The sequence below is a fragment of the Elephantulus edwardii genome, unplaced genomic scaffold (assembly GCF_000299155.1).
Source record: "Elephantulus edwardii isolate Elephantulus edwardi_28Jun2011 unplaced genomic scaffold, EleEdw1.0 scaffold00037, whole genome shotgun sequence".
NCBI classification, from domain to species: Eukaryota; Metazoa; Chordata; class Mammalia; order Macroscelidea; family Macroscelididae; genus Elephantulus; species Elephantulus edwardii.
In genome coordinates, this window is record NW_006399787.1 from 12,237,596 (window position 1) to 12,250,061 (window position 12,466).

At 40.5% G+C, this 12,466-nt stretch overlaps 1 protein-coding gene and 1 pseudogene across 1 annotated transcript in view; both read right to left on the reverse strand.

Annotated features, from left to right (window-relative positions):
• Positions 1-1,301, reverse strand: part of PTGR2 (prostaglandin reductase 2) — a 28,420-nt gene extending 27,119 nt beyond the window's left edge. The window contains exon 1 of the mRNA XM_006884692.1: positions 1,219-1,301. Coding sequence (XP_006884754.1) covers positions 1,219-1,255 — 37 coding nt within the window. The 5' untranslated portion in view covers positions 1,256-1,301. The remainder of the gene's footprint in view (positions 1-1,218) is intronic.
• A 1,064-nt stretch (positions 1,302-2,365) lies between these two features.
• LOC102877089 lies at positions 2,366-12,262 on the reverse strand (annotated as a pseudogene).
• Positions 12,263-12,466: the final 204 nt, after the last annotated feature.

Below are 12,466 nucleotides of genomic sequence, written 5' to 3' on the forward strand. Positions count from 1 at the left end.
ATATTCAACACTCTTCTCCAGCACCACAGCTCAAAGGCATCAATTCTCTTTCTATCATCCCTATTCACTGTCCAACTCTCCTATGCATAGGACATAATTGTGAAGACTATAGCCTGTATCAGGCTCACCTGAGTCTCCAGCTTAAAGTCGTTGCACTCCAACACTCTTGAGAGGTCCCTCACAGCTGACTTTCCCAATGCAATTTGTCTCCTGATTTCTTGGCTGCTGTTACCAAGAGTGTTGACTGTGGTGCCAAGCAAATGAAAACTGCTAACTATTTCAATCAGGGTTGGTTGTTGTTGTTATGTGCCACCGAGTTGCTTGTGACTCATAGTGACTCTATATACAAGAGTCCTAAACCCTGCTCTATCCTGTGCCAACCTCATTGTCTCTGATACACCTACTCCCACTAGCTCAATCACTGAATCAATGCTTCTCATTGAGGGTCTTTCTTTCCTGCGCCGTCCCTCCAAACTCCCAAACATGATGTCCCTCTCCAAGGACTGTTCCTTCCTTGCAACATGCCCAAAGTATGTCAGATGAAGCTTCAGAATCCTTGACTCCAAGAAGCAGCCAGCTTCACCCTCTCCAGGACAAACCTGATTGTTCTCGAGCAGTCTATGGTATATTTAACGCTACTCCTCAGCACCACAGCTGAAAGGCATCAATTCTCTATCATCCCTAGTCACTGTCCAGCTCTCCAATGCATAGCACGCAACTGCTTAGACTACAGCCCATATCAGGTGCACCTTAGTCTCCAGACTGACATTGTTGCTCTTCAGTACTCTGGAGAGGTCCACAGCTGACTTTCTCAATGCAATTCATCTCTTGATTTCCCGGCTGCTGGTACCAAGAATGTTAACTGTGGTGCCAAGGAAACGAAAACTGTTAACTATCTCAATCTCTTCACCATCCATACTGATGCTGCCAATTAGGCCAGTGATGAGAATCATTGTTTTCTTGATATCTAATATACAGTAGAAATGAAAAACCTCTAATTTAAATGTTATAATTAATATAAAATATTTATAATCTCTTCAACAAAGGGCCTTAGTAAATCATCACATGACAATTTGAAGTTTAAACTGTGTAAACTTCTAATCACTCTACTGGTACTAAAATCGTACCACCTTCATTTACCACATTGGCATCACATTACTTTATAGTCCTCCATTAGCATTTAAAATAATTAAAAACTTATTACAGACAAATACATACCAGGTCTGGAATTTAACACCACTCTTTGTACAATCATTGTCCTATTTGTAAAGTGGTCTCACAAGATTTCTGTACAAAGTAATTCCTATAAATAGGGGAAAAAATTTTAATTACAAAAAAGCTTTTATATATTCAGTAACTTTAGAAAACCCACACTTATATGCACCCATGTTTATTGTGGCTTTTTGTTCACAATAGCAAAAAGCTGGAAACAACCTAAGTGCCTATCAACAAACAAATAGATTGAGAAGCTCTGGTATATTCACACAATGGAATACTATGCTGCATTGAAAAACAATGAACTCATGAATTATTACTGGAAATGGGTGACCCTGGAGGACATTATGCTGAGTGAAATATCTCAGTAACAAAAGGACAAATACTGCATAGTGCCACTGTTGTAAAACAGGACTGACATCGGGATTGGGGGGAGACTGAGAAAGATGGGTTCAATAATGTATACTGCATTGAAACAGATGAGGGAGAAAACTGTTTAAAAGGAATATGTGATTAGGTATTATTGTCATAACAGGAGTCCAGAATGAAGGTGCACAGTGGAGTGGACCTGGTGTGGGGGGGAGAGGATTGTAAAACAATGAAAGAATTTTTCTTTTACTTTTCAAAAAGAAGAGTGAACTGGGGGGGGGTGGGGAGTGGGCAAGGAGAAAAGTGCAACAATGAATGAAAGGAAATCCAAAGTCTGTAAATTTTTATTAAAATTAATAAACCCCCCCCACTTCTGCTACCAAATGATGAATCACATACGTGCTTCCATATTACATCTGTTATTGTATGTACCATTGAGTCAAAACCAGCTCACAGCTGACCCTCTGGTGGGTTTTTAGAGGCAGTTAATCGCACAGGAGGACAATGCTCATCTTTCTCCCACAGAGCAGCTGATGTATTTGATAATGTGTGCCTTTGGGGTTGCAGAGCAATTTCTTGCCACTAGGTCAAATCTGACTCATAGCAATTCTTGAGCTTTTGCAATGACTTCTTCCACAGATGTGGTCCAGCAGGTGAGAGCCATATGTAAAGTCATCATTGGTCTTTTTTTTTTTTAATTCACTACATGAATTAATATTTTACTCATGGTGTCTTGTTGTTGGGGAAAATTTGTATTTAGAATTAGCCAGCTGGACTTGGTTTAGATGATCCCAATTTTGTTGGCAACATCTAAAGCATCATAGTCGGGAGCAAGTCGAATATAGACCTTCTCTCCCATCAGGTTAATCAAGGTGTTGGCCTTGGTCACATCAGTGTCACAAAGCTTCTTTACAGCTTGTTTGATTTGGTGCTTGTTGGCCTTGACATCCACAATGAACACAAGTGTGGTGTTATCTTCTATCTTTTTCATGGCTGTCTCCGTGGTCAGGGAAACTTGATGATGGCATAGTGGTCAAGTTTCTCCTGGGGGCGCTCTTCTAGGGGTATTTGGGTTGCCTTTGGAATCTCAGTATGTTAGGCCACTGGAAGGTGGATGACGTGTGTTTTTTTTTTTTTTTTGGTGGCTGTGGATGCCCTTTATTTAGCACTGCTTCTTGGCCTTTAATGCCTTTGCTTTGGTTTCAGTTTTGAGAGGGCCAGGGGCTTTTGGCTCCATCTTACATGAAAGGCCATTGCTAGTGTCTTTAAAAAAAAACTATCTGCAATGAATAAATCACTGAAAATACAAAATTGGATGATTCTATTTTCAGCCTCATTTCTATACCAAGCCCAAATTTCCCAACTACTATTCCTTCTCCACTGTTTCCAACTTTTGCATTCCAGTCACCAGTAATCATTAACATATTTTGATTGTGTATTCAGTAAATTTCGGACTGCAAGATTTGGTAAAATTCTCAATTTCTTCCTCTTTGGCTCTAGATGTAGAAATGTATATTTAAATAATAGTTGTATCAAGAGGTCTTCCTTGTATGCATATGGGTAATATTCTATCACCCACAACACTATATTTTCAAGATAGAACTTGAAATTAACTTCTTGACTATAAATGTAACACCATTCTTTATCTGTTTTTCATTCCCAGCATAATATCCAAATGATTGATTCAAAGTAGCCATCTCACCTCACTAATGCCTAGAATATCGATATTCATGTGTTCCATTTCATTTTTCAAAAATTATTGAACTATATAGAACACATTCAAACTATTGAACACTACCATTAACATCACATGCAAGCAAAATACTGCAGAAGATCATTCAAAACAGCTAACACATCCTTTAAAAACGAATATATTACTTAAATATATTTAAGGACATGTTTTCTCTCATTAGATATTTTGCTTTATGATCTTCAATAACCTAAATAACACTGAGAAATTCAAAGGAAAACAGTTATATTGTGGGGATTTTTTACAACAGTGCAACACACTTAGCCCTTTGCAAAATATCTAATTTTGAAGTGTAAAGATTTTATACATCAGCACATTTAAATATTTGATAATATGCTTTATTCCACTCAATAAATCTTTAAACTGAATATCCTTGAACCTCTTTCTATATTTCTGTAATTTATGCTGAATATCCTATACAGCAAGTCTGCTGTTAGGGACCTCTCCAAAGTACTGAAGAGCAATGGTGTCTCTCTGGAGACTGAGGTGCATCTGATATAGGCCATGGTCTTTGTTATCACGTGTTATGCATCAGAGTTGGACAATGACTAACGAGGATAGAAGGAGAATTGATGCCTTTGAGCTGTGGTGCTGGAGAAGAGTATTGAGGGTACCAAGGACTGCTAGGAAAACAAACAGATTCATCCTGGAAAGGGTTAAACCGGGTGGCTCCTTGGAGGCAAGGATTCTGAGGCTCCATCTAACATACTTTGGCCACACTGTAAGGAAGGACCGGTCCTTGGAGAGGGACATCATGCTTGGTAGGGTGGAGGGACAGCACAGGAGGGGAAGGCCCTCCATGAGGTGGATTGATTCAGCGACTGGGGTAATCGGGATGGGAGTGTCAGAGACAGTGCGATTGGCACAGGACAGAGCAGAGTTTAGGGCTGTTGTACATAGGGTCACTATGAGTCGCAAGCGACTCAACGGCACATAAAAACAACAACAACATACAGACTTGAGGACTACATGTTATTGTTGTTAGGCACTGTCAAGTCTCCTATAAGTCATGTTAACCCTATGAACAACATTATCTGAGCCTTTTCCCATCCTGCACCAGCACTATAATCTCTGCAATGCTCAAGCGCACTGAAGAATCACTATGCCAACTCATCTCATTCAATGTCTTCCATTTCTTTCACTCTCTTCCTTTCCCAGCATGTCTTTTTCCAAGGATTCTTGACATTATGCCTCACATAAGACAAAATCTCGCCACACTTGCCTCTAAGGAGCATCTTGGATGCACTTTCTCCAAGACAGATTTGTTCTTTTGGCAGTCCGTGGGACAGTCAATATTCTTGGCCAACACAATGTAAAGGCTTCAATTCTTCATTTTTTTCATTCTACCTTTCAGATATATGTAAAAAATCATGACTTGGATCAGGCACACATTACTCTTAGAACTGATATCCTGGCTCTTTGACACATTAACGATGTACCTGTCAAAGCTTTTTCCACGGCAACACATCTATTGATTGCATGGCTGCTGCTACCAAAGGTGTTGTGGACCCAAATAAAATTAAATCCTTGGCAACTTCAATCTTCTCTCAATCTATCATAGTATTGCTTATTGGTCCAGTGATGAGGATTTTTGTTTGCTTAATGATGAGATGTAATATACTAGAGGATACTGGAAAAGCATACACCAGGGCTATGTCCTGTCTCCATACCTTTTCAATCTATATGCAAAAAAGATTATCCAGGAGGCTGGGCTCTATGAGGAGAAATGTGACATTCAGGATTGGAGGAAGACTCATCAACAATCTGCATTATGCAGAAGGTCAGGGACTACAGCCTTCAATATGGATTGAAGCTGAACATCAAGAAAAGAAAGATTCTCACCACTGGGACGATTGGCAGAATCAGGATAGATGGCAAAGAGACTGAGACTGTTAATAGCTTTAGTTTGCTTGGCTCCACAATCAACACTCTTGGTATCAGGAAATTAAAAGACAAATTGAGTTGGGAAAGGTTGCTAAGACCTCTCTAAAGTACTGAAGAGCAATGATGTTAATCTGGAGACTAAGGTGCACCTGATACAGGCCATGGTCTTTGCAATTACTTACTATGCATCAGAAAGCTAGGAAAAAACTAGGGACGACAGGAGAATTGATGCCGTTAAGTGGTAGTGCTGGAGAAGAGTATTAAATATACCATGGACTGCAAAGAGAGCAAACAGGTTCATACTGGAGAGAGTAAAACCAGGCTGCTCATTGTAGCCAAGGATTCTGAAGCTTCATCTGATATACTCTGGACATGTGGCAAGGAGAGACCAGTCCTTGGAGAGGGATGTCATGCTTTGGAGGGTGGAGGTACAAGAGAGAAAGATCCTCAATGAGATGGATTGATTCCGTGTCTGGGGTAATGTAAGTAGGGGTGTCAGAGACAATACAATTGGCACAGGATAGAGCAAGGTTTAGGGCTGTTGTACATATGGTCGTTATGAGTTGCAGGCAACTCGATGGCTCATAACAACAATAACAACAACATATAGTCTTTAATCTTTTTCACCAGGTTTTTCAAGTCCTCTTCAGTTTTTGAAAGCAAGATTATCAGCAGAATATAGGCTGCTGACAAGTTTTTCTTAAATTCTAATACTACATTCTTCCTATTGTCCAACTTCTCGAATTACATGCTCAGCATACAAATGCAATATTCAAATTCATTACCAAGGAATCAGAATCGATTCATAGCTGACCTCCCAGCAGGTTTTAAGAGCCAATAAACCACACCGGAGGAGACAGCTGACTTTCCAGCAGGTTCTAAGAGCCTGTAAACCACATGGGAGGAGATTTCCCATTTGTCTCTCTCAGAGCAGCTGGTGGAGTCAAACTGTTGGCCTTTGAATAGGCAGTGAGATTCACTACTGACTAGGCCACCAAGGCTCCCCTACAGAGTCAACAGGTATGCAAAAAAGAAAACAACCCTCACACACACCTTAATTTTAAACTAAGCAGTGTTTCCTTGCTCTGCCATGCAACAGCCTTTTTGTCTAGCTATAGGTTTTACATGAGCATAATTAAGCGTTCTGGGATTCCCATTCTTTTCAACGTTAGCCATAATTTGTTATAATTCACATATGCAAATGCTTTTGCATAGTCAATAAAAATCCAAGTAAATACTCTTCTGGTATTCTCTGCTCTCAGCCAAGATCCATCTGACATCAGCAATGATCTCCCTTGTTCCATGGCCTCTTCTGAATCCAACTAGAATTTCTGGCAGCTCTGTCAATATAATGCTCTAGTCATTTGTGAATAATCTTCAGCAAGATCTTACTTGCAAATGATATTAACTACATTGTTTGATAATGTCTACGTTCTGCTAGATGATTTTTTTTAATGTACACAAATACAGATCTTTTTCAGTAGGCTGGGTAAGTGGTTATCTTCCATTTTCTCAGCAAAGAAGAGTGAGCAGTGGTCTTAGAACGGCATTCTGAACAATCAACTCACTAAACCACAACACCCCTTAAACATTCATCATTTTTTACATCTCAAAGACCATTGTTTCTGGTTGGGCTGTTTTTGTTATTGTTGTTAGATGTTGCTGAGTCAAGTATGACCCATAGTGACCCTACGAACAACAAATCTGAACCCTGTCCTATCCTGTGCCATCCTCACACTTCCTGACTAGAGCCCATTGTGGCAGTCACTGTGTCAGTACACCTGGTTGAGGGTCTTCCTCTCCTTTGCCAACGTTCTGCCTTTCCAAAAATGATGTCCTCCTCCAAGGAATAGCTTCTCCAAGTAAAATGTCCAAAGAGTCTGAGACAAAGTTTTATCATCTTTGCTGCCAAAAAAGCACTCTGGGGACACTTTCTCCAAGACATTTGTGTGTACTGTCCTCCACCACCACAGCTCAATGACATCAATTCTTCTTCTGTCATCCTTATTCACTACACAGCTCTCAGATGCATAACAAGTGATTGGAAAGACCATGGTCTGAATCAGATGCACCTCAGTCTGCAAACTAACATTATTGCTTATTTGCAGACTTTCCCAGTGTAAAACACCTCCTGATTTCCTGACTGCTGGTACCAAGGGTGTTGACTATAGATCAGTGACAGTTGCGATCTTTTCTCCATCTATCATGATGGTCTATCATCATGCCTATCATGATGTTGCCTATCAGTAAGAGTCTGTTTTCTTGACAATGAGCTGCAATTTATATTGAAGGCTGTAGTCTTTGATGTTCTGCAACAAGTGCTTCAAGTCCTCCTCATTTTCATCAAACAAGGATGTGTCATCTGCATAATGCAGATTACTGATGAGTCTCTCTCCAATTATGCCACATTCCTCTTCATAAGAGTCCAGCTTCTCAAATAATTTGCTCAGCATACAGACTGAATAAATATGGAAAGAGAATAAAACCCTGACACACTCCTTTCTTAATTTTAAACCATATAGTGTTCCCTTGCTCTGTTCACACAACAGCCTCAAGGTCTAGGTAATAGGTTTCACATGAGCATCATAAAGTGCTCTTTGCAATGTTAGCCATAACTTCTTATGATCTACACATTCAAATGTCTTTGCATAGTCAATTAAGCACAAGTAGACATTCTTCTGTTATTCTTTACTTTCTGCCAGGATCATTTTGATACCAGCAATGATATTCCTGGTGCTATAACCTCTTCTAAATTCTACTTGAACTTCCGGCAGTTCCCTATCTATGTACTGTCCTAGACATTTTTAAATGATCTTCAGTAGTATTTTGACTGCATGATATTGTTCGACAGTTTCCGCATTTAGTCGGATCACCTTTCTTGGGAATGGGAACAAATATGCATCTCTTCCAACTCGTTGGCCAGACAGCTGCTTACAAATTTCCTGGCACAGACCGGTGAGCACATCCAGGGCTACATCTGTTAACTGAAGCAAGACAACTGCTATCACATCGATTCCTGAGGCTTTATTTATTTAATATAGTTTATTATTTGTGTGTGTGTGTGTGTGTGTGTGTGTGTGTGTGTGTGTGTGTGTGTACTGTCAAATCAGACCTGACTGGTACAGGAGGAGATTGCTCCTCCTTCTCCAGCAGACCATCTGGTGGATTCAAACTGCATACCTCTGGGATTGAAGTGTCACTAGGCCACCAGAGCTCCCTAGAGGCTTTATTTTTTGACAATGCCTTCAATGCAGCTTCAACTTCCTCTTTCATTACCATTGGATCCTGCTTCTATGGTACTTTCTGAAATTTTTTCGTGCCAGTCAGATCTTTTGGGGACAGTGATTCGGTGCATTCTCTTCATCTTGTTTTGATGCCTCCTGGGTCATTCACCATGCTGCAACTCGAGGCTTCAATGTGTTTTTCAGTTCTCAGCTTGAGGAATGCAGAATAAGTTCTCCCATTTTTATTGTCTAATTCCAGTTCTCGGCACATTCCATTATAATACTTTTGTCTTCTTGAGCTGCCCTTTGAAATTTTTTGTTCAGTTCTTTTACTTTGGCATTCTTTCTCTTTGTTTTGGCTTCTTGACATTCTAGTGCAATTATCAGAGTCTCTTTTGACATAATTTTGGTTTCTCTCTCTTTTGTCTTTATACTGATCTTCTGCAGTCCTCATGGATGCTAACCTTGATGTCATCCCATAACTCATCTGGTCTTTGATCGTTGGTGTACATGTTTTAATGTTCTTCGGCCTCAATTTGAACTTGCCTATGAGCAATTAATAGTCTAACCCACAGTCCACCCCTGGCCTATTTTTGAGTGCTGATACTAAGCTCCTCCAAGGATTCCTTCCACAGATGTAGTTAATCTGATTCCTATAGAGTTCATCAGATGAGGTCCATGTGCAAAGTCATTGTTTGTGTTTCTTTTAAAAAGCTATTTGCAATGAATAAATCATTGAAAATAGAAAATTTATTGTATTTCCAACCTCATTTCTGTCACCAAGTCCATGCTTTCTATCATTCCTTCTTCATAGTTTCCAACTTTTACGTTCCAGTTACCAGTAATTATTAATACATCTTGAGAGCATGTGTGGTCAATTCTGGACTGCAAAATTTGGCAAAAATTTCCAAATTCCTCCTATTTGGCTTTAGCTGTAGGAGCATATATTTGAATAACAGTCATATTACCAGGTCTTTCTTGTATGCATATGAGTATCACTCAAAAAATTGCATTTCAGGATAGAACTTGAAATTGACTTTTTGACTATCAATCCAACACCATTCTTTTTGTTTTTCATTCCCAGCATAGTATACCATGTGATTATCTTATTCACAGTGGCCAAAGCTAGTCCATCTCATCTTACTGATAGTGTGAATGTCAATGTTCATGCATTCCATTTCATTTTTTTCAAATTCTAGTTTTCTAACATTCATGCTTTGTACATTCCATGTTCCAATTATTAAAGGATGTTTGCTACTATTTTTTCTCATTTCGATTGCCTTCCAATCAGGGCTCTCCCTCTAATACTATAACTATCCACGTTCTTCTGGTTAGGCTAAATATATTTAAACAAATCAGTTCTTCAAATCGATACTGAGTCCAAAAGTCAGTCTCTTTCAAGAATGGTTAACAATATCATGAAGGATAAATTTTCAATCAACAGAATTTCATATTGGCCTCTTTTCTAGTTACTTTCAGTGTATGAATTTTCTTTACAAGAAACACATTTGTTCCATACTGCTTAGCAGCATTAAGATTTACTCCTCTCTATTAAAGCAGGAAGACTCACAGTCTAAAACACTACAATTAAATTATAATTACATAATATTCCTCAAAAGCACAACACATTTAATATATAATTTGACTAGTTACAAAATCAATCTCAATGGGGAGAGGGAAAGTCAAGTCTTTATTTGTTGATGGACACTAAGCAATCCATTTCCTTCTTAGTATAGCAAAGCATATTCCAAAATAGCCAATTAATGATCAACTGAAAAATCTGCTCTGGTGACAGTTGTAAGGAGTGTGCTGAGTATCCACCTTGCATGCTGGTACAAAGCAAGGAAGAAGAGCACAGTACATGTCCCAATTCTACTTACCAAGTGGAATCTATTTCCAGAGTGTTCTCAAGTGTCAGGAAGTGGACTAAGAGCTTTATATGTATGATCTCATTCAAATCCTCCGCCAACAAGCCAGGAATGGCACTTACACCAGCCCCACATGAGACTGAATTTTTCATAAAAACCACCTCATAAGGCATACCTTTTAACAAAGGACATGCCTTCTCCAGAGCATGAGCTTAGTAACACCTTTCAACACAAAACTTCTCTATCCTTATCTTGTCGAATTATTCTGCTACAAGCAATGACCATGTCTTAGTTATAATATCCTCTGACTCTTCCAGATATCGTCCTCCTTTTCTGGATTGTTCCTCTAATTCTTCTGATTTCCTTTTCCCAAGTCGTGTGTAGGATTCTTCTTGACTTCCTTGTTCATGACTCTACTGCCAAGCACATAAAGGAATTCTGCATCTATACCTACCCCCTGTCCTGTGAGATCTTCCCAGGTTGTATGTGCTAACATGATAAGGATCTGTGTCTCCTTACTGAAGGATTTTGAAGCTCTGTCTGACATACTTTGGACATGCTGCAAGGGATGACCAGAACTTGGAGAGGGACATCATGCTTGGGAGAGTGGAGGGACAGCACAAAAGAGTAAGACCCCAGATGAGATGGGTTGATTCAGTAACTGGGGTAATGGGGGGGCAGGAGACAATGAAATTGGCTCAAGATAGAGCAGGGTTCAGAGTTGTTGTACATAGTGTCACTCACTATGAGTCTGAGAGGTCTTGATGGCACTTAACAACAATAATTCAGTGATTCATCTCCACCCTCTATAACTGGTGCATAGTAAACCAATCCAGCTGGTCATAGCAACCCCACATTCTACAAAATTGAATTGCTCGTCAGGGGTTTTTATGGCTGTGATCCTTCAAAAGCACACAGCCACTCCTGTCTGCACAAGGCCCTGACCATTTATACCTCCCAAGGGCTCCTGGCACCTACCAGATGGTCAGTATGTCGTTGTTGTTGCCATCGAGTCGGGACGACTCATAGTGACTCCATATACAAAAGACCTAATGCCTTTCTGTAAGTTTCTCCAAGTTCATAGTTTCCATAGGCAAGTGGTTTAGAAAGTGGATGCCACTCCAGCTTCCAACCCTGTCCTACAACTGTGAGCTCCACCACACACTGTCCACACTGTAAACCATTATGGTATTTGATACCGCAATGGCACAAGGTTCAGCATCACAGTCAACCCAGACTACCTCAGTACAGCCAAATGACAAGCAGTGATGTACAAAGTGGAAGAATGTTCTCCAAAAGGGAGCAACGCTAGTTTCACTTAGCTATGGTTAAGTGTAGTCAAGCTGAATACAGAGCGACCCTATGAACAAAAGACATGAATTCTGTTCTAGAACTAAGGGTCATTTCTGTATGTTTATGGAGTTTATGTCAGTTAAGAAAACGTCCCCTCTCCAGGAGGGGCGGGATCGTAAAGTCCGGATGACTCAGTCCTGTACAAGCTTCAAACAACACGTTCATATTTGAGGTTACTGATTTCCAACAATTCTGAAATCCCTGCTTCTCCTTGAGCATTTGCCGACCTACTATCCTAAGTAATAACACCAATGTCCCAGGCTGCTCCCACAGACGCGTGTAGGTCACCCTCAGACCCTAGACGTCTCACCAGTGTCAACACCCCACCAGACAGCAGCTCAACGCCGCTTGCTCTCACGATACACTCACCTCCGCACAACGCAAAGGGAGATCTCGCGTGGTTTGCCAGGCCACGCGGGACTCGCCTCTGGACCCCAGCGCTCCGCTCGACCTCTGCCCGCCTGTCGCAGTGCGCAGGCGCACAACTCCGCCTCTGCTCCGTGCCCCTCCCCTCTCCAGGAGGGGCGGGATCGTAAAGTCCGGAGGACTCAGTCCTGTACGAGCTTGGTGAGGGTCAAACTTCGGCTGGCCGAGTGCATGACTAAATTAAGCCTGATTAGTGCCCTATGCCCTCCTTACTTCTAAGCTACTAGGATTCAAGGACAATATATTTAATCTTTGGCCAGTGAGTTCACTTCTAGCTTTCATTGCAATACTATGTCTTTCTTTCTTTTTTTCTTTTTTTTTTTTTAACAGACTTCTCTCTGCGGTTTAGACTGGGACAACTGTGGCCGGAATCTAAA